The following is a 22,770-nucleotide window of genomic DNA, read 5'->3' as shown; positions in this document are numbered from 1 at the left end:
TATTCGCACAGGCCTACTTGTAAGGGCTAGATCAACATTTTGTTTGTTTGTTTGTGTGTGTGGGGGGGGGGGGGGGTGAATGAGTGAATGGGTAGGTGGGTGGGTGGGTGGGTGGGGAAAGGGGGGGGGGGGGGGTCTACGCTAGATGGAGTGAGTAGGCAGGGCAACGCATGGTTTGCGTGTTGATGACACTTATGGAACTGCCACTCAGTCATTGTGATAGCCGGAGCATGATATTTTTTCGGGCACCCATGCACAGTTTCATGTCACTGTTGTACAAACAGTTCGTTAGCCTACTTAAACGACTAAGTGCTCTAAACAGGCGATAATAGTGAACAAACACTGCTTGAACAGCAGGCAGCGAGAAGATGGGGCCTGCCAGTCTGCAGAAGCATGTAAGGTAGGGCACAAAGACTTCAAATCACACATGCTGGTTGTCCAAGAATACCCCCACCGTATAGTTATTGCACTGTGGCCAAGTGTAGCTCGTACCCAGAACACAACTAGCCATGCCTTAAAATAACAGCTTGAGGGGCTAGTTGATGTTTGTGTTTGTTGCGCCACATTTCTGGGTGTTAGCCATGCCTTGCATACTAAGAATATACTGACCCTGTGCAGTTGAAGCCGCATTATGAATTGGTGGGCTATTTTTTTTTTTTTTGTATCAATACTAAAAAGTCCCATTCTTATTTTATAACAAAGGGGGGGTTATGCAGCTCTTATGTGGTGCAACCTGGTCAGTTGCATATTTCGTATGATGTTGGCTATGACTTGTGTGAAGTGAGTTAAAAAATAGTTTTTCTTTTTAAGCTCTCTTTAGAGGGCAGCCCTTAGTACATTCATTCTTGGCATGAGTGTTGGTGGAAGTGATGGTGTAAACAGTAGAGGGAATAAGGAACAAAGCAGAGACTTAAAGTAGGAAGATAGGGAAGAGAGCATGAGGATTACGGCAAAGGAGGAGGGCTTAATGATAGCGAAGAGAGTGTAAGGAAGAAAGTGGAGGAGAAGGGTGCGGCAAGACTGGATAGCACATAGAGGAAAACGGAATGAGGAGGGCATGGGGAGAGTGGTGGGTTTGGAAATATGCGTCAGCTCCATCATTTGTGGCTGCCACGGAACTTGCTGGCTGTCGCCAGAGCTGAGGCCAAGTGCCTCCACTGTCTGGCACTGTTTTCCGTGTGCCCGTGGTCCAGACATCTCTACTGCTGTGCTGAGATTTCACATTACTGCATATAGTAATCATCCAGTGAACGTTTTTTTTTCTCGGGATCAATTTTTGTATGTCTGAGGCTTTTTTGCTTTGTCAGTCTCTGTGAAACTAAGGGGATTCCTAAGATACGGCAACTTGGGTGTCAGGATGGGCCCAAAGCACTGAATGAGGAGGGAACGTCAGACACTTGATTACGCCATTTTTTTCCCACTGTTGCCCTTTCCCCACAGTATGTTGGAACTGTGTATCGGTGGCATAACCACAGAAGTTTCTTGATTTTTTCTTTTGCTCACATTATAATTCATTGCATGTAACTTCTTGCAGAACTTATTGACAATGTGATATAAATGACTTACGCTGTTTCAGGCACAAGTGTCAGGAATATTCAAGCATTCCAAGTGCTTCAGACTGTTTTTCCTAAGGCAAGTGTTGTCATGCCGTCCTACTAAGAAGAATTCATATAAAACAAAATGGTTGCACAAACATGCTTAACATTTATACCAAGCCAGTAAAGAAGTTTGTTAATGTTAAACTATGAAGTATGAATTTCTGAATGTACTACTGACTGTGTTAAAAGCTGTTAAAAGCTGGGAGAAGTGAATGGATACCGCAGTTGCTCTGCAAGCAGTTTGCTTTGAGTGAATTTCAAATCAAAGAATTTAGAGTTCATGGTGAACTTCATAACTGATTTTTATACCTGTTGAAGATGGTTGACTGCATGTTTGAATGGGACATTTCTTTTTTGTGTTCCACAGGCTCAGACAGTTCATTTGTCATCTCTACTCCTTGATGCCATTAGCACCATATACCATTCGGACAAAGCTAATTATTTTATTCTTGAGTCCAGCCATCCCCTGTCCCACTTTTCAGAGAAGATTCATCTGAAAACTCCTGAAATTCAGGTTTGTTCCTAAATGGAAAATTCCTGCGCTCCTTCTTGAGGACTGTGTCTTGTGTACTGTTCCTAACTGATTCTTCTGCTCTGCATTTCAGGAAAAGTTCTTCAAGCTGCTGGAGTTTATTGTCATGGATCTGAAATTTGTTCCTTGCAAAGAGCTAATCAGCCTGAGCATTCTTCTGAAAACCAACAGGTACTAAATATTAAACAGTCCTAATGGTATGGATTACATGCCGACTTATCGTATAGAAAAGAAGGCAGGGAAGTTTAAATCGAGTGAAAGCTTAGATAAATATGGCTTTCTGTAGTTGCTGCAGTTACACACAAGAAAAGCGCTAGTGAAGCAGTCATTTTAGATACGGGATACATTGTTGGGGGAGGAGAAACAAAAATATGGTATCATAGGGAGGTAAACCGACGACGTCATGCACGTCACATGCCACGCTCTACCAATTGAGCTACAGTAGTAGATCGCTCCTTTTCCACTTTTGAAGCTGCGTGCCGTTAAGTTAACCGTAATCTTACCTTTAGAGTGCTCACCACCATAGTGCTCATAGATGTCGAATATCTCAATAAATTGTGTTTGCGACGGGGATTGTGGTTGTAGATGGGAAAAGGCAGCTGTACGGAAATGCTACCTTAACAAGGTCCTTAATCTCCTCTCCTCTTGTTTGCTCATGGCATCTTAGATGATTTAGACTTCAAGGACATTGTCAAAAAATATCATAGCCAAATCCTGAACCACCGCACCACCATGGCAGGTGTAACTGTAGAGCTCTTTCTTGTGTTGTCCTTAGGTTGGTATGTGTTCCATGGCTCACCAGCTAGAGTGATGCAGATGCTATGGACAGAACTTTGCAGTAACTCGTGGCTGTCTTGTGGTGGTGTATTTCCTGTCTAATTGAGGTCCTACTCTTCTTGCAGCTCGATTTTTTGCTCTATTATATGCCTGCACACACTGGCCAACATTTTGCAGCACAATACTGTTTTCAAGGATGTGTATCGTGAAGTAGGGCTGCTGGAAGTGCTAGTCACGTGCCTGCATCGCTATGCAACTGTGCTCAAGGAGGCCTTTCCTGATGGTGCAGCAGAACCTGTTGGTAAGGGCTGTGGCATCCCAGTTGATCTGGCACAGTGCTGTTCTTTGCTCTCGAAAATGCCTGGCTTATAGCAGCCAGCAGGCTTCTGTGTTGGTATAAAAGTTTTGGGCACTGGGTGGCTGCATTGCCAGTTAGGGCGATTCATGGAGCTGTGTGAATAACAAGATTTTGAGTGCAAAATGAATTCAAATATATTAAAAACTGATTGTAAGTCGAATAAAATATTCTTCAAATACTGCCAAGGTAAATTGCAAATAAAGTACTTTGCGAAACATGTTCAGAAAAAGGCATATTTATTGGAGGTGTGCAAATATAAAATACTTTGCGAAACATGTCCAGAAAAAAAGCATATTTGTTGGAGGTGTGCAAGTATAAAATATATCACTGTGAAGCGAACGTGAGTAATAAAAATTATTACGAATAAATTTTGTTTTTACCCATCATGAGCATAAGCTACCACATCTGTAACACCTGCCAGGCATTAAATAATGGAGCAGGAATTAAGTACTAGTAATAGCAGTAAACTTATTTTGTAGACTCAAACCCCTTGTTTACAGTTATGTGGATAACAATTGCTCTCATTGAAAAAGGTCCGTATAAAAGTTTAACCTAATGCTAACTTGGAAAGGGCAAGGGGAAATTTCTGTGGTTCTCAGTTGACTAGCACAAAAATAGCCATGAACTCGCATGTCTGTACATGAGCTGAAAATGTCTCCGAAGTGTGAGTAAAATGCTGCCATTCACAGTGAAAATGCAGTAGAGGTGCCTGATCTTCCTGAAAATTATTACTGGATCATTTGCCACTTGATATAGGAGGACAACATTGAATGCTTTCTAGTTCTGGGAATTTGGGCTAGAGTATGCATTTCTCAGGTGAATCGCTTGTGTCAGCACTGCAAGAATGGCATTAAAATTAATCACTTAATAGCTTTCTGTTAGTCCTCGTTGCGCTGGTACTAGGTAATGGGTACTTATAGCTTGGTGCATGGTATATAGTGTGGTTCACTGGGAGTGATTTGCATGCGTGTGTTGCACGTGTGCATTGTGTGCTTGTGTACGTTTTTCAGGGTGCCTTTTGTTTGTTATACATTTCAGCAAAGGTTCCTATTCCTGATGAGCAGCAGCAGATGGGCTCACTTGTTATGGAGACTCTCACTGTCCTCTTGAATGGCAATTCAAACAATGCAAGTGAGTGCTCATATTTTTTATCTGGGATGGATGACACAGCATTACCACAAATTTTGGAGAAGCAGCTGCTACTGAGTACATTTTGAGGTTTTAAGGTAGCATTAGAAGGCTTGTTTAGGGAGGATGTGTTAAGTCATAAAATTTGGTTATTGGCTAGAGGGAAGGGATGTCATTAGGCTGTAAAACTTCCATTGGCTGGAGGGAAGTAACATTGCCAGAACAGAAGCAATTTAACCAAACCATAAGTGACAGGTAAACGTTTCAATGTATTTTCATTGTGTCCATGCAATCACGTCTAGATGCCTCTGGGGCATCATTTAACCACCACCTACGTGACCTGAAGAGATGTGTGGTTGTTCGCAGACAGACATGTAGGGGTCTGCAAACACGACCATGAAAGAAGTTGCATGCTTCCTGGTGGCGTGCACGTCTATCGCATCTACACCAGTCAGTGCATTCGCACTGGCAGTGGGGCCTGCCGTATTGGATCGCGCTGGCGCGTGCGCATGGGCAGTGTGCGGAAGCTGATCACAATAGCGGATTGTGCTATGCTATAACTCCTTATTATTGAAGTATAAATGAAAGATGGGGAGCGACGAAACTCGTGATTTGTAAAGCTGATTTTTCGCAGAAAAGTGAAATTTTTTTAAGTTCACGGATTTTACGGATTTTTTGGGCTATTCGATGATTCAGACCATTTCCCAGGTCCCGCTGAGTCCGAAAAAACGGTTGGGCGACTGTATATGTTCTCATAATCATTTTTTTTTTTTTTTTTTTCAAGCATTGTTTTGCAGATCCCTTGCATGTGAGACAGTACATGCTTGCATTTGGAAGGCTTTTGAAAGTTCTTCAGATGCCTTCTTCATGTTCCATCAGCTCGAATGCTGTTAATAAGCCTTGTGTAGCAGCACATGGTCACCAGTTGGGTCAGCATTTGGTCTGAAGGCGTTTGAAAGGCCCTCCATGTAGCTGGGTTGAAGATGTGGGTGTTGAGGGGGTGGGAGAGGTACACCGTTGTGTTCGTGTGCCTCCAACGATAACTTTGGTGTTTTGATATTGCTCTCAGGTGTGTTCCGGGAGTGTGGGGGTGCACGGTGTGCCCACAACCTGGTGCCGTATCGACTGTGTCGGCAGCAGGCGCTGGCTGTGGTGCAGCAGCTGGTGTTGAGCAATGGGGGTGACGACGACATGGGCACCCTGCTTGGGCTCATGCACACTGCGCCGCCCCTGGCTCTGGACCTCAAGAACCACATCCTCAAGGTTAGCTTCAGACACTGTTTTGTAGGCCCTGCTTTTCTTTCGCTAAGCCACCACCAACATTCTTGGATAGAGACAGTTGGAAAACTGCGCGGTGCGAAGTGGGCCAAAATTGTTTGCTGGTCCGGCGTGAGTTGATCGCAAAGCGATCGTAGTGCCCCTCTCCCCTGCTGTGGTAGATGGATGAGGCCATTGAGCTAATATACATACGGAAAGTTTAAAATCCTACTAACCCTCTTCTTTCAGCAATGCAACAGAAAATAAAATTGAGCTTGCGTTTTTTAAACACATCTTTGTACGAATGAAACGCAACCGCATTTGCAGACGTATCTCAAGCAGGCAGGTAGCAGAAGACACGCTTGAGCCGCGTCTGCAACCTCCCTGCTTCAGACTCGTCATTAGACGTGGTGGCTTTCATATGCATTCAAAAGTGTGTTAAAAACACAAAAACAATTTTATTTTATTTTGCATTGCTGAAAGAAGAGGGTTAGTAGTATTTTAAACTTTCCACCTGTGTATTAGCTCAATGGCCTCACCCATCTACCGCAGCGGGGGAGAGGGGTGCTGCAGTCGCTTTGCCATCAACTCACGCCGGACTAGCGATTGTTTGGGCCCACTTCGCAGCGTGGCGCGCCAGCACAGTTTTCCATCTGTCTATATCTAAGAATGTTGGCCGCTACAGCTCTATTTGACTGTGGGCTTGTGACTGCGAAAGTTTAAATGCCCAGTTGTGCTGTTCCCACCGCCTCAGTCACTGCTCTCTGCTAACTCCAGTCAAATCTCGACATAACGAATCACAGAAGACCGCCTAGGATCGTTTGTTATTTTGAAATATTGTTGTAGTGGAAAACTTGCAATTATCAGCCAGTGGTTAAATCGAAGTATGTAAATGACGTACCTTGGCAGTGGACATGTGTGCAGGCAAGCAAAATCGCAGATGAAAATGTTGCACTAACTTCAAAGTTGATTTATTTGAAATCAGCTTTTTTTCTGCCGCATGCAGCACACACTACTGATTAAAAATTCTGTACACCTTCCACTTCATGTAACATCTCATCGTTTACGTCTCTGCACCGAGCAATGAAAATGCGGACTTTGTCTATGCGCAGAAAACCACAGTTCGATATGACCTCATCTTCACTGGTTAATGAAATTTGGCAGTCTTGTCTCGGTCTTTAAAAATGATCGTGACGGTCGATGGGGAGATGCGAAGCTGTCTGCAGAGGCTGATTTGCTTTTTCCCAGCGTCAATTTCATGCAATATGGTTACTTCTTCCTGCCGTGAAAACTGCTTTAGTTTCTTTTTCTCACCATTGCCGGCTGCATTAATAGTCAGATCTCGCACGAACTTAGCAATAAAATCACCCGCAACAAAATTCCTCCATACTGTACGTGCGAATGGCACAAACAACCGATCACCGAGCAACATACAGCCATTCACACAACACAGAGAGAAAAAAAATAAAAAGTTAGGTGGCTAGGCCTGCTGGTTACTGCCTTTTAAACCAGAGCTTTGTGGCGGCGCTAGGTGTTGGCACTAGATATGGGGATGGGGATAGCTGTAGCCCACGGCATACACAGAAATTATGGTTTCTATTGCATGCGAGTTTTGTGGCGCTGTTAATTTTAGCCTAATTCATATGATGTTCCTTGATTATAGGAGAAGAATTAGGTTATGTACATTATTCTAAGTCGAGCCCACTTATAAAGGCCACAGTTATAATAAACGCTCAATTATTACGAACAAGGGTGGAGCTACTGTCACAATAGGTATTACAGCAATGGCGCTGCGTCTCAGATAAAGCAAACAAACGCAGCCGCACAACTGGGTTAGAGCGAACGCGGAGGATCAATAAAATCAACCACGCTGTCAAGAAATTCACCCTGAAGCAGCCTCAGCAAACATCAAAGACATCGATGCGTGGTTCTCTGGGAACATTCGAAGGACAGCAAACTACATTCAGCGAGATGTGTACAATGCAGATGAAATTGCACTCTTTCATCAGGTGCTGCCGTCAAAAACCCATGCCTTTAAAGGAGACATGTGTGCTGGTGGAAAACACAGTAAGCTTTATGTGAGCGTCCTTTTGTGCACGAACATGGATGGCAGTGACAGGCAGCTGCCATTTGTCATCGGGAAGTCTCGCAAGCCGCAGTGCTTTGGGACTCGTACATACTCAACGGAAAGGCTTGGATGACGCGCGAATTGTTTGACGAGTGGCAGGTTGAATTCGACTGTAACATGACGAAGAAAACAGGAAGGTCCTGCTTGTGCTTGACAACTGCTCGGTGCATCACGTGCAGCCTTCCCTGACTGTGGTGGCCTTACTTTTTGCCACTGAATGTGACGTGCAATATTCAGCCATTAGACGCATCATTCACGTGCTCAAGGTTTCTTATTGGCGGCGCATAATACAGTGGATGCTGATTGCAACTGAAAGACCAGGGGCCGTTGCTCCATTTCGGATCTCTTTGTTTTGACACTGGGAATGTTTAAGGCCTCTTGGATTGAGCTAATGTCGGAAAGCATCGCGAATGGTTTCCATAAGGCGGGGTTTATGGGCCCAGGAACAACGGAGGAGGTTGTCGAACAGTTTTGCGATCTTACACAAATGGATTTGTGGTAACGCATCGTTGACGCGCAACTAGCTGTACCTCATGTTGCTTGAAACGACTTTGTGGGCGTGGACGATGACGCTGAGGTAGCAGAGCCATGCACTGACGAAGCCATAGCGCGTGAAGTGCGAGCAACTGAAGGTGAAGACTCCGACGAAGACATCGAGGATGATCACTTGCCGCTAGTTACTGTGAGCACTTCAATAGCAGTTAGTTACATCGCGTCCCTGAAACAGTTTGTGGCCAGCAAGGGCCTTGGAGAGGAGCATGTGGCCGCTCTGGACAGACTAGAAAACGCCGTAATAGGATGTGCTTTGAAAAAGCAGATGCAGGTCACAGACTTTTTAAGCACTTTTGTTTCCGCACCTATTCACATCGATAACCCGCTATTTTCCCGCTTTCGAATTTTTCTGCTTTCCAAGCACTCCTTGAAAAATAGTGGCATTCAGTGGGAAATAGAATAACCCTTCTTTTAATTTCGCATTGGGTTTTAATTTTTCTGCCGTGCCACACCCGTGCAGCTGGTCTCCGGAGTCAGGTGATCGGGACTCCTTGTTTACATCATGGCGTCGACGTAGCTTGCTGCTGCTGCTCGGAAATGGTGCGTTTCCCTGAAAATAGCCGCATCTGAGAGCTCATTTTTGGACGCGAACATCAGCAGTGATGATTCCAATGATATCTTCAGCTCTTCAGAGTTCAGCACCAACAGCGAAACTGTGTCAAACTGAACCGGAAAGTCAACAACCACGCCCCGATAAGTGTCGCTTCCGCCCCCCGAAAATTCCTCTTTTGCTGCGCACTGATTGGAAGTGTTATGAAGGTCACAACTGTTACCTGCAGGGTATCAACATCTTTCGGGTGGGATTACTTGCCGTCGCCAGCGCACAGAGTCGTGTTTTCCACTAAAAGACAGCCAGGGGCCGACCTCAGCGTAGTCGGCCTCGACTACTGTTATCTTTCCTTACTCAGCAAATACTGTACACAGAAAGCCAGAATTTGCTGCAATGTTGCATTGAACCTTGTTTTTTTTTTAATTTATATGTTGAAATTTTTTTTGTGTTTTATTTGTATGAAGAAACTTGTGTTTTTGTGTGTTCTTAATTTTAACTACAATTTTTTTTCTGGTAGTTTTTTTTTTTTTTTTTTTCATCACTTACGCAATAAAGATGTTAATTGTGACTTCTACCATTGTGAAGAGAATTTCCTCCTCTACAATTTGATAATGTGCACTCCTGTACCAAGGAAGTTTTGCTAAAAAAATTTTTTTTGATGACGCCACCCAAAAACCACTACTTTTTCCGCGGACAGGAAAGGGTTAAAGAAATAAATGCTGTCCTTGATTTCGGATTTTCGTCTTACAATATGAGAAGTCCACTTACTACGAACTTCAGATATAACAAACAAATTCAGCATGACCATCAGATTTGTTTTAAGTGGGCTCGACTATATGCGCTATATTGAAATTCGTAGTTTTGAAATATTTTTACATTGAAAACTTTGGAAGTCAGATGAGATTTTTAAAAAGTTTGTTAATTAGAAAAATTTGTTAATGTTGTGTTTGTAGCAATGAGATTTGACTATACAAGTTTGCTAATGTTCTAGGATTTTTTCTTGTTTCATTTTTCTTTTGGTTGGGACTCGAGGAATGTAAGAATTTGGAATAGTAAGTGGTATCTTTGGGCCACAGCTTGTTTTAGTGCAATGCCATTTTGGTAGCAAAGTCACAGTTACCCAGTCACTGTGTCCAACTATAGACCCAGGCAGAAAACATGATAGTAAAACAAGCCCGTTCATCTGTCTTAGCAGACAGAAAACCTTCTGATCTGTTTATTTTTTCTTTGACATAGCTGTGCACTTGTGTCAAAACTATAATTAAAAATTGCAGAGTTTCTGTAACATTTTTGCTCATAATCTTGCTCACAGCATACTGTATTTACAAGATTGAAGTCAAACTATCGACCTATTTTCTAGAATTGGAAAATCCAAATTTGGAGGGAGGAGGGGGGTTCAACTTACCTACCTACATTCCAAAAGCATGATGCCACCAATAAGGGCGTAGCACAAACAAGATATCAGGGACGCCGTGGTGTCCTTGCAATTTCATGTTTGATCTAGAACTGTTTCATAGCATTCGGCTATTCAAGGACCACTGTTTCAGTCACGGCGGCAATGCTTGGAATGGTGGCACTTTCGGGAGGAATCGATAGTTGCTGGAAGAGCTGACATTGCTCACATGTTTTGACACGTTTAACTCCATTGCTGGGCATGTTTTTCTGTTGTGCTTCATTAATTGTCCTGAATGCTCTGTATTCAGTAAGCATTCAATGCTCATTCATGGCAATGTTCGAGAGGGCCATCATTCTTTACACTGAAGAAGCAAACAAACTGCGCAGTGGGTTCCAAGTTTTACACTTCGGAATAGGTGGTGTGGGACTAGCGGCTGCAGCGAGGCAAAATTTTCGGCTGTGATGGCAAGTAGAGAGGTTTCTGTGGGCTGAAGTTGGGAAGCTTGCCGTAGCTGGAGGCCAAGGTTTTGGCGTATGTAACCGAAATACACAATCAGTGCCTGCCTGTGGCATGCGACTTAGTCCCACAAGGCCAGGTCCTTGCTTTGGAAATGAGGATGCTTTTGGCCACACTTGGCTGTTCCATGTGATATTGTGGTCCAATCGTTTACCCACTGTGGGATTTTGCTGGATGACAATGTACTGTGGGATCACAGCAGCATCAGCAAGGATGACTAGTCCTGATCCCCCCCCCCCCCCCCCCCCCTTTTTTTTTTCTCCGGACGTGGGATAACTGGGGGGGGGGGGGGAGCGGGGTCAACTTACAGTTGTGTAAATATGGTACTTTCCAATGTGTCATGTGGGTTACAGCTGCTGTGCAGATGACAAAAAATTTTGAAAAACAAGGCTTTCATTTAACTGCTACTGCATACCTAAATTTTGTTTTTGCTTCTTCAAAAAACCACTCATTGCTAACATGACATTGTAATGTTTTGGTTGCTTTTTGTTGGTGACAAAAACATTAAATAAAAAATTCCCCTTTACTTCATTACAGGGTGTCCCAGTTGAGATGGACCAAGATTTAAAAAACACATGAGAGCATTCTTTCGAATTGAAATCAAATAAGTGTTGCTATTATTGTTGTAATGTGCTCACTCGTGTTTCTTTCCTTTTTTTTTTTTTTTTCGTTCTCTCTGCTTGAATCCTTAGTCAATATACTAAATAATTAACTTTTTAAATATCGCTCTAAACACTCAGTACTGAAGGGGAAAGTTTTTGGGCACCACGAAAAATGATTTGACCCAGGTTTCTTCTTTTTAGGGAGCCTTACCGTAGATAGCTGTTTTTATTTGGCAGAAATGAAATCCCACAAAATTTAAAAATTAAAGCATACCAGTGCACTTTGTGTGCACAAATGCGCCACATTTACAGTGCTGTCATCGGGGACTGGCCAAAGCTGTGCCAGATTTGTGCCTTCTGCGATGGCCACAACAGAGCTTTGAATCGCTGCTGGCTCAGAAATAAGCACCAGAACTACAGCTGCCATGCTGAAAAAGCGCACTGTCAGCAACTGTTGAAGTTTATCTGATAACCAGTATTAATATGAAGCTCTGTCATGAGCAGCGCAGAAAGGGTTAATTTGGTACAGTTTTACAAAGTCGCGGTTCATTCCTCTGTGACATGTAAATTCTTAAACTATGTAGTCTGTCATTTTTGCAGAATTAAAAGGACTATGCTAAGGCTGCATGGTCAGAAACATCTGGGTTGCACCATTTTTGTGGTTCTTTGCAACTTTTCTTCTCATGCCTTTGTATTTAAAGCCACAATTAAAAAGTTAATTAAACTCTGAGCAATTATTTATGTAGACAGAACAAAAAAAATACCAGTGCATACTGTACATGGCTTCTAGTAAAGTTCACTTTATTTCAATTAATAAGAATGCTCAGGCTTATTTTTTTTTAACTATTTATGTATTTGTCCATCTTAGCTTGGACACCCTGTGTATGTATTTCACTTTACTTTTGTAAGTGAATGTAGTTGTGAGAATACCTGTATCAGTAATGCACTCTCAGGGTAGTATTATTGGAGTTGCATTGACTACATATTGTAACACTTCAGTAATTTGATTCCAGTAATTTGAAATCCCGGATAATTGATAGAATTTCTGTGGTCCCATAATTTATAATGTAAACTGACCGGATAGTTTGAGCTGGCAGCTGGCATCACACAGTCAGCTTCTGTGATGGTTGATGGCTGCTATAGGTTGAAAATGGCTATCTCAGTATTGATCATTCTTTTTTTTTTCCTCATTTGCAGTCACTGCTTTTCGTGCTTCGGGAAAGCCACCGAACCCGAACTGTTTTTCGTAAAGTGGGTGGCTTTGTCTACGTTATGTCAGTTCTTGTCTCCATGGAAGGTTGCCTGGCTGACCCACCAAGAGAGCCATGGAACACAGGTGAGCTACTCTTGGGTGTCGGGTTAAACTTTCTTGTGCTTGGTGTTCTAATATTCAGTCATATGGGCATATCAAATGACTTTGAGGTTTAGGACTTTGTTGCCAAAAGGTCCAAATGCACAGCTACTACTTGGCAAGGATGGTGGACCTTTGCCTCAGAGATTCTTCTTTAGAGGTTAAAGCAGTTGCAAGAGATGTAGTGCCTTGTTTTTCTGGACCTTGTTTTTCTTTTTTTCTTTTTTGCAAGTGTTTGAGCCCGGATGATGCTGTACTATGTGAAGTGAACATTTCACTGGGCTTATTTTTGTCAGCTAACACCTGTACAATAATTTCGTGGAACAGAGAAGAAATCTGCATTTGCATTGTTTTATACTGCTCACACTCTAGTTTTTGTCAGGCAACTAGGTTTTGCAGTCAAGCATATTCAGTGTGATGTGTGTAACTTCCTTTTTGTAGTAAAATTTGAGCTAGGCAATGAAACTGAGCAAAGCAGGGGCATGCATGTAATGAAGTACAGGAGTTTTAACATGGGAGAACAATCTTCAGGCGTGGAATGGAATAGTGTGCAGTGTTGCTTCTTTTCCCTTGTGTAGTGATGTCAGCTGTAGGAGAGAAGACTGTAGGGGCTCTCATTTTTGCATGATGTGACTGACGATTAACCACTGTTTAATAATTGGTTGCGGAGAGCCCTTGTTGGATGGCATTTTGTTTGGTAGTGGAGGCATTTAGTGACCGTTGTCACAATTCTTTCTTTTTTCCAAGGTTCTTGTGGTGTCACGTAAGTGCACTTATTTGGCTAATAGTGGACAATGTTTTGCATGTAATTCTTATTTATTGTTTCAGTTGAAAAGAAGCAGATAATTTCTCTTCTGCGGACTGTTTTTAGCACCATGACAGTCGCTATGCGGTATGAACCAGCCAATGCCAAGTTCTTCGCCACAGAGGTACTTTTGAGTATTGTGGCCTTTATCTTTGTGCTACAGTTTCCTACTGTTGATGTTTATGGTATGTTGTTTGTATTTCATGTCACTGGGGCTCTCTTTGTTTTCAGATCTGTCAGACCAGCCTTGCAGATACTGTGAGGCTTCTTGGCTGTTTTACAAACAACACAGACATTTGCCCTGTCGACACTAGCTTTGTGCCAGCTGAAGAGAACTTGTTTCATGCTGTATTTACTGGCCAGAATGATTCCAGGTACGTCCTTGTTGCTTCCTAGAAGCTTAGAAGCTTAGGTTGAAGTTCATCAAAGTTTTGCGTAGCATATGTATCCAAAGGTGCCAAGCACGCTTTCTCACTATGTTGTAGAGATAAAGCTGTCCAAGTCTCAATGTGGCGCAGCATCCATGGCGTGAATAAAGTCGCTTTAGGCATGATCTCCAGCTTCACGTGTTGTTGTGCTCCGGCACTGCATAACAGATAGTGGCACAGAGCACTGAAGTCCGACCACAAGCGCACCAATAACTCTATCAGCGTATGGTTACGTGGACTTAGTGGTGCTCAGCAGATTTAACGCAAATCGCAGGCACATGTTAATTGTACACTTATGAGAGATTCTTTCAGCGCACGAAAGACACACGAACGTAGTTAGGAGTGACAACACGTCGTGTTGTCTCTTCTATCTTCGTCCGTGTGTTTTTGTTTGCTCAAACAATATCTCACAGTTGCACTAAAAACCAACTAGCCTAGCTTTCTATGATACGTGTTAATCGGTTTGTTGTCTGTTATTTGAGAGTTTTAAAGGAGGTTGGAAGGAGCTTGTGTTGGGCTGCCTACAGCTTGAAGTTTAGGGGAACCGTAATCGCATTGACTGAAAATAATTGCCTGATTTGTTAGCCAAATAAATTGTTTTTTCTTGCACCCGTCTTGTCAAGATATCGGTGGGAAAAGAGGTGAGGCGGGGGGAGGGGCTTATTTTAGATCAAGCACACCCTTAGAATCAAATAAATATGGCAATATTCAACTACATTTTTTTATATGTACTTTTTGCAAAGGGACCTGCTTTTTTTTCTTTTTTCACTAGATTCCAGCTGAAAGGTGTTAACGCTCTTGTATTACTTTTTTCCTTTTCTTTTTATTTTTCTTTAAATCATATATACACAGAGTGCAGTCTACTTATAACAGTATTGAGAAAACCAAAAAATCCGATCATTATAACCGATTATCGTTATATCTGGACCAGCAAAAAAAAAAAAAAAAAAAGAATTACATATTTGTTATGTATGTAAGCTTGCCTACTTACCAGCGATGAGTGAATCAGGTCAAACAATGCGAATCATCATAAAGAGCACTGAACACTTTATTACAGGATACATACATAGCTATAAAATAGCTTGAGCACGCCTAAAAAATGTTGGTTATTCATGTTTGCTTGAACGGCAGCTGAAGCTTGACAATTCCTGTGAGCATTGCTTCCAGTAGTGTCTGGCGACAATTCTTTTGCGTGCACGAAACTGATCAGTGACTGGACAAACTGCAGGACATCCCCAGCCTTGATGATCATTAAAATCATAGAGTGCAAATGCCCGTATTTTTCGTGAGGCTTGTAGCATTGAAGCCCTGCTGGAAATGAATCTGCCTTTTCACACCTCGAGAGCTATTGCTGTCGTCTTGGTCAGCGGCATCTTCCACAGACGCACAATCAGCCGATGACGATGGCCTTACGGCCGCACTTTGCGCAGCATTGCTACAGTGCTATTTTAGTTCACTGTGGCATTGCGATCATAGCTCTCATTTCCTAATTGCACACAGTGCCCCTTCGCAGATTTCTCTGTGCCGGTCTGTTTTTGGTTTGGTTTCGTTTCGTTTGTGGTGTTTAACATCCCAAAGCAACTCAGGCTATGAGAGGTGGAGGACTCCGGAAATTTCGACCACCTGGGGTTCTTTAACATGCACTGACATCTGTTTTTGACATTTATGCTGAGGTTTCATGTCATTCTATTTTTAGTACTTTATTTCTTGTCAAGCATTCATACAAATTTTCATGCTAATCGTCTTCCGGGCGGCCAGAACGCTATCGTTGAATCCAATATGCCGGCTATAATTGATCGTTATATATGGTTTATTGTTACATAGGGGCAATGGGAAAACTGATAAATCCCAAGAAGTTGATCATTATAAGCGATATATTTTACATCTGGTATCAAGATCAAATCAGTCGATATTGTCGACCATAAACCCTGACTGCTCATTGGAGGGTCAAATTCTAAAGTTAAAGCTCAGCTACTTTGGTCATCTGATGAGAAGAGAGGAGTCGCTGGAGAAAGATTTGATGTTGGGAAAGGTTGAGGGTTGCCGGAGAAGGGGTAGGCAGCGAACGCGATGGTTAGATGGCATCCTCGAGGCACTGCAGATGCAGTTATGTGATGTTAAGAAGATAGTGAGAGACCGGAAAGCGTGGCGTGACATGGTCCATAGGGTCACGAAGAGTCGGACACGACTGAACGCCTGAACTGAACTGATTGTGGTAGGTGAATTGCACTGTATATATATATGTGTATACATATACAGTCGAACCCGGATATATCGAACTCGAAGGGGATCGCGAAATAGTTCGATATATCGATAATTCAATATACAGAAATCGGCTTGTGACGGCACTTACGATGCGAAAAAACGATACCGCATTTGTCGCGTAATAAACCCACTCGCATAATATACCCACCCTCCACTTTTGCACCCGAGAATTCGAAAAAAAAAAAAAAAAAAAAAGCGTTAAGGCCAGCTCGCTCACATGCGAGCGATTGAGCGATCTCAGCGACGATGCGGCAGCGACAGAGCGAAAATTTTCAAACTTGGAACTGCGTCCCTCTCGCCGCTCGAGCCACCGCGGCAGCTCAAAACATGGTTTTTGTGTCGCCACGGCAGAAATCAGAAATCGCGAGTGTTTTCGCTTGCATGTCGATGGCGCGCGTCACTCTGTTTCGGTCCTCTCATCCACAGCTCATTTCTTGGCAGCGTGCCAAGATGCTGCGCAGCGATAACGTCTGGGCGCGTTTATCTTTTGATAGCTCCTGCGGTGACGGGGAGCGAACTTGGCAGAGTGCCCGTGATGGCTTGATTGCACAAGCTTGGTTCGGTTTATCACGCCGCGCTTGGAGTGGGCATCATGATCGCAGCAGCTGACTGTGTGCTTTCGTTGATTCATACATGCAAGAATAAACGACTCCCGCCAAAAAAAAAAAAAAAAAAGCCCTGCCGCTTCTTAACGTCCGCAGCCGCCATATCTTACGCTACGCCGCGCGTACAGCACACCGATAAGAATGAATGACTCTCGCAAAAAAAAAAAAAGAGAGAGAGAGAGCCACGTCAGCCGCCGTGCGCAGGGGGTTCGCAACACGCTAAAGCGTCCGACGTCTGTCTGAAAGCGGGTTGAGCTGGCTTGGCGCATGCGTAGCGCGTGCTAAAGGAAAGAGATAGCTCAGCCAAAGAATGGGCACACCCACGCACATGGCTTGCAAACGTCATGTGCTGGCGCGCGGGAAACGATAACTGCAGATGCGCGCGCCTTTGGGGAATGGGCGCGGCGCTGCGTAGAGCAGCCGTCGCCGAACTGTCCCCTCATTCCTTCCGCGCGTGGCTTGAAAACGTCACGCGGCAAACGGCCAAGGGTGATGCGATCGTCTTTGGGGAAGACCCACTTTCCAGTGCGTGGTGCGGAGTTCGATATATCGAACGACCGGTGAAATTGAGTTCGATATATGACGCGGCTTTCCTATACTTTTACATGGGATTTTCAAGGGGATATTCCGCGAGTTTGATATAACCAAAATTCGATATATCCGGGTTCGATATAACCGGGTTCGACTGTATATGCTGCCCATCATTCAGGCATTGTGCTCAGATGGATTGCCATGTTGGTTATATGCAGCAGTGTAGCAGTCTTTTACATCTCCAGGCCAATTTCAAAATGATCAGTACTTCACTTTATTATCAGTGGAGACGTTTAAGACTGCTTGCACATGGGAAGATGAAAGCATTACTTTTTGCACGGCCACATTTCTTTCATTAAAGGTGCTTCTGCAAGATGGTTTGTCTACATGTTTTGTTGTGCATGAGGACTGGCACATGTTTGAAATTTTGAATTGCACTGGCGCGGGGGAACATATAATTTCTTGAGGGCACCAAGTGCTGCTCAATTCACACGCTGAGCTTTATTCTTCCACTTGGGTAACTTGCCCGCACCTGCGTACACTCTCATTCTCGCCATGGCATCTCATCTATGCAGCGCTGTTGGCCTTGAGAGGTCATTCTCCCCAGATGTGACACCATATGATCCTCATGTAGCACGCTAGACCTTGATGCGTTGCATGTGCCTCATTGGCCGCATGCCTCATAGATGTGCTGCCGCTTTGCTGCACCCGACAGGGGTGTGATGATGGCATCTATAGGGGACCATCGCTCGGTCACAATGCCGTCGGTCACCCCTGGAATGGCATCTAATGGGGCTTTAGCCTTATAAAAATTTGGCAGCTAAGGATTGCATGCATTTATCTCGCTAATATTTTCAGCATAGACTGCACATAAGCATGACAGTCCATGATAAAGCATCAGGAACCTCCTGCATGGTGCATAGCATGCTCTACAGTAGCGCCTTTGGTCTTTTAATGCCCATTTTTCTGGTTGGGTTCATGCCAGCCATGTGTGGGCACACCATGAGAGTGTTGCTGGTAACTAACTGCACAGTCTTGTTCCCCAGATCTCTGCTGCACATTTGAGCACACATGCTGATGCACGCTTAGGGTTTCAAGAAGGAAAAAGGGTATAGGAGAGTGAAACCTACAGTAAATTGCTATGTTAAGCTCAGCCGTGCTTAGCATTGTAATGAGAAGGTAGTTGTGAGAAACAAAAAAAAAAATGCATTTGCTGTCACTGGGAAGTAACTGCACTAGTAGTCTCACCTCACTCACTGGCTTGCGGAACAACCTCTAGATGCACTGTAGTTGTCTCAGCTTGGCAGCTTGTAATGCATTTAGTAGGGGCATTGCATTTTTGTGTCTGCACACTAAACATGAAAGCAAAGGGTAGACCTTACAATTATCACTGTAAAATATTATTACTACAAAGCTTCTTAATGTTATTTTTTCGATTATACTGCAGTATAGTAGCTGCCTTATATGGCAAACATTTTGTGCAGTTCATAACTACATGGTCATTAAAACTGAACTTTGGGTCTCTCTGTACAAAGAAATACTTTCATCTATTATTTTAAATAAATCTTAAGAGTCATAGCAAAGCCAGGGAAGCATCCATATGTTGTGAAGAGATTATTTTGCTTTCTTTTACAATAAATGTTTTTTCCTTAATGCAGTGTTGACCTGACCAAGGTACCAACCTCCCTCATCTCAGCACTGGTGGTTATCCGGTTGTTGTATGACATGGCCCTCGATTCTTTCGACAAGTAAGTAAAATGGGATAAACATGCCCAGTTATTCGTCTCTAGCTTCTGCTTACTGGAGTGTAACATTTTGACTGGTCAAAACTTCCTATATGCAGATGTAATTTTTGTTGTTAGTGTGGTATAATCGTGATTACTCAAGTAAGAATGACTCGGACTGATGCCTTATCTCTAGTTGCATGTTTTCATGCATATTTTATATTGTGAAAACACCAAATAGGTTTTATGTTTCAGGGTAGGTAGTAAATTGTTAGAGATGACCACAGACATTGATGCTGGAGCATTATGCATGAATCCCATATCAATAGATGAGTGCTGGATACAGTGGTGTAAACCCTGTTGCTGGGTTTCAGTCGTTGGGATGCTATACGGCTGTCCCAAGGACATAGGTTTGATCCCAGCCACAGTGACCACCGAAGGCGCCTGTGTACTGTGCAATGTCACTGCACATTAAAAGATGCAGTGCCATTGCTTTATGCTGCTAAAGTATTACATTGATAAGCTGTAACTGAAGTCGCAGTTCTGGTGCAGTTAAACCTCTGTATAACGAACCTCCATGTAGCGAATGCCTCAATATTACGAAGTTTTTCAATTTCCCAACGCCGCCACCATTGAAGTGCATGTATTTTAAAATTTATGTAATGAACATGTTGTGGCAGTTGACCTTGATATAACGAATTTGCAGCGCCGACTATCGCTTGGCTAGGGCTGAAATACTTGAAGTTTTGTAGAAACCTGCCAGTTTCATGATTATAAAACATGAATTGGCATGAGAGGCACATCTATATGATGCAACGAGCGATTGCAGTTGGTATACAACACGCTGTGTTTCAGCGCCGATGGCACACCTATGTGGCAAACTCAGCAATCTCCGCTGCTTTCATTTCTGGAATGTGGCCCTATAATAGTTTATGCTCAAAAGCAGTGAAAAATAACATGACAAAGAAAAAAAAGATGTAGGGCGAGCGCCGATGGCACACCTCCATGTAGCGAATGCATCCTTTGCCGTCACGTAGTTGCTCTCGCGTGTCGGTAGCGGTAACAGCGGAGAGCGTGGCGACGCAAGGCACAGTCGGTTTCTTGAGGCAGCGGTGGCAAGCAAGCGGGAACATGCGTGAAGACGCAGACACCTCCTTGCTGGGCGGCCACGCTCAGCATGGGGCAGAGCGTGTGCTCTCCCCCATGCGTACTGACTCCTCCGTAACTCCCCTTTGCCTGCTGTCTCGTAGACGCGTTGTACGAGCCGTGGTGTAGGTGGAGGCTGCTGCCACAATCGCGCTGCGCCCTCAGCGTGATCGCGAAACGTTTCACCGCTTCTATAACTGTGTAATTCTTATTTACTGCAAACACTTTCAAGGTGCTTTCCTTTAGATTTAATTCTTAATTTGGTTTTCGTTCTGCACTGTCCTTTTGAGTCCTCAGGCAAGAAATGCATATATAGTGAAAACCTGGATCTAATGAGAAATCTTTGACGTTTTACAATTCTGTTATAACCAGGTTTAACTTTATAATGCATTAAGCATGCCCATGTGAATCTGCTACAATAATTAGAAAACAATTGTATATTTTTTCTTGTTTTATGCATTTTCCTATGCAGTGAGTGCAACACAAAAATGTGGGTTGATTTAGGTGCTTTAAACTTTGTCCCTCTCTGGCAGAAGTTGTGTTTTCACTTTCAGGGCACATTTGAATTTTTTTGTTTTGAAGTTTTGAAGTTTATTCATCAAATGTGATGCAAAACAAAAGCATTCAGAAGAGGGGGAGCTAAAGGCATAGCCTGACATGGGCTGCTGCCCTATTGAGCAATGATGAGCATTTTCATCACTGCTATTAGAACTTCTATAAGAACTTCTGTTTATAGTTTGGAAGTAGGCTGTGCCCTAAATGTGCCACAATGTGACTGAGTGCACTGTGTGCATGTCCATTTTTTGCTGCCCTTCAGGCCCATGGCCTTGACCAAGCTGGTGACCTGCCCTCCAACTCTGCACTGCACGGTGGAGGTTCCCAAGAAGGCCTCTGACACCACTGGCAAGGGCAGCCCTCAGACCAAAAAGCCTGTGCTGGCCACTCTAAACCTGTCGGCTCCTAGCCCAGACCCACTCATTGTGCACCCAGGGGTAGTCGTGGCCATGCTACACCTTATTCCTTCCATCGCTGATGGTCATGATTCTCAGGTAGGACCATAGCAGCATTTGCTGGTGCATTTGAACCCTGCTACAGTAACAGCCTCCACAGAGAAGCATTTCTGATTCGCGGTCAATTAATAGTGTAGCATTATACAGCAAATCATTCACAGTGAGCAGCGATCACAACATAGTTCCATTCTATGAAGATGGAGTCCTTTCCCTTTTTCAACATCTCCCTCACATATCACCTAGCACCAAGGATGCATGAAGATGCACTAAAGAGAAAATTACTTGTTTTACTAGGCTTTGGGGCAAAATTGTGCCTTTAAAAAAGATAAGAAAAGGAGCTTGGCCACAGTATTAGTTGCAAGTGTACTCAATTTTTATTGGAACCAGAATGCCCATCGCTATCTGCCATAATGTTTTTAAGATGACAAGCTGACAAGGAGTTTGCCAGATTATGTGCTTGTAAATTTGCAACCAGTCCTGAGTATTTTAGAAGCTTTGCCTGTGACCATAATTGGTTTAGGGTAGTCTGACTGTGTTTAGCCTTTGTTTAGAACGATAACTCATTTCGCGTGGCGAACAAGGTGGGCCAGTGAAGGGCATGTGGCAAAGGTGGGAGACACAAAGAACCTTAGAATAACGAACCTAAAGAAAGCTTTATGGCACTATGTGCAGTCCAGAAACTTAATAAAAATTAAAGAAAGCTGTGATAATGTCAAGAACTTGGAAATCAGATTAGTAAATGTCCTGTAAGTGTTATGTACATATGCCAAAGTTGTAGGAGAAATTTGTTCCATTTGGCGGTGCATTTTGAAGGAACAGAAACAGTGTCAATCAACTATGGACGTAGGGAATCAGACTCAAAGCAAGTTTTATGTGGTAGTTTTAAAGCAACAACATTTGATACAGTTGTTCAGCCAGCACTCCTGTTCAGTACCTTTGTGTGTTGCATTTGTACATGGGTCATTACGTCCTTAGGCGTGCGCACAGAGGAGGGGGGGGGGGGGCAGCTACTCCCCCCCTCCCCCCCGCCTAATCCTCTCTGGGGGGGGGGGGGGGGGGCACCAAGTCTGCCCCCATACCTTTACTCTGCCAGACCTGTGCTGTCACTTTTAAATGTGTAAGTTTATGGCCACGCAGTTGTTGTTTTTTTGTGTGTATGTTTGTGATACTGGTGGTTGAGGATCCATGATGTTTCATTAAAAGAACTGCTCACTTGCCACCTTTACCTTTGGAAAGCCGACGACTCAAGAAACTGTTGTGAGAGCGCGTCATTGCATATTTTTCAATTCTGTGTTCATGACGAAGCTTGTTTTAATTTTAAGCGCACTCTATCCTTATGTTTCAATTACGTCACATCAAAATAAATGTTTGATAACAAATCCTCATCTTTGCGCTGTGTTTTGGCCGTAGAGACTTTGGTGGGAAAAATGAAGGGGGGGGCACTGCAGTGAAACGTCGCTTCCCCTAAGGCAGTACTTTGCGCATGCCTATGGTTAAGTCTTCATCTCCCT

At 43.5% G+C, this 22,770-nt stretch overlaps 1 protein-coding gene across 1 annotated transcript in view; it reads left to right on the top strand.

Annotated features, from left to right (window-relative positions):
- bchs (WD repeat and FYVE domain containing 3 bchs) overlaps nucleotides 1–22,770 on the top strand; it is a 180,707-nt gene that overhangs the window by 26,137 nt on the left and 131,800 nt on the right. The window contains exons 8-18 of the mRNA XM_084586055.1: nucleotides 1,577–1,632; nucleotides 1,966–2,112; nucleotides 2,204–2,301; nucleotides 3,033–3,208; nucleotides 4,304–4,396; nucleotides 5,463–5,656; nucleotides 12,592–12,730; nucleotides 13,574–13,674; nucleotides 13,782–13,924; nucleotides 19,038–19,127; nucleotides 21,067–21,298. Of these exons, the coding sequence (XP_084442181.1) occupies nucleotides 1,577–1,632; nucleotides 1,966–2,112; nucleotides 2,204–2,301; nucleotides 3,033–3,208; nucleotides 4,304–4,396; nucleotides 5,463–5,656; nucleotides 12,592–12,730; nucleotides 13,574–13,674; nucleotides 13,782–13,924; nucleotides 19,038–19,127; nucleotides 21,067–21,298 (1,469 nt within the window). The remainder of the gene's footprint in view (nucleotides 1–1,576; nucleotides 1,633–1,965; nucleotides 2,113–2,203; nucleotides 2,302–3,032; nucleotides 3,209–4,303; nucleotides 4,397–5,462; nucleotides 5,657–12,591; nucleotides 12,731–13,573; nucleotides 13,675–13,781; nucleotides 13,925–19,037; nucleotides 19,128–21,066; nucleotides 21,299–22,770) is intronic.

Source organism: Amblyomma maculatum, unplaced genomic scaffold, assembly GCF_055883805.1.
Source record: "Amblyomma maculatum isolate TAMU_Amacu unplaced genomic scaffold, ASM5588380v1 scaffold_13, whole genome shotgun sequence".
Lineage (NCBI taxonomy): Eukaryota > Metazoa > Arthropoda > Arachnida > Ixodida > Ixodidae > Amblyomma > Amblyomma maculatum.
This window is presented reverse-complemented; position numbering and strand designations above follow the sequence as displayed.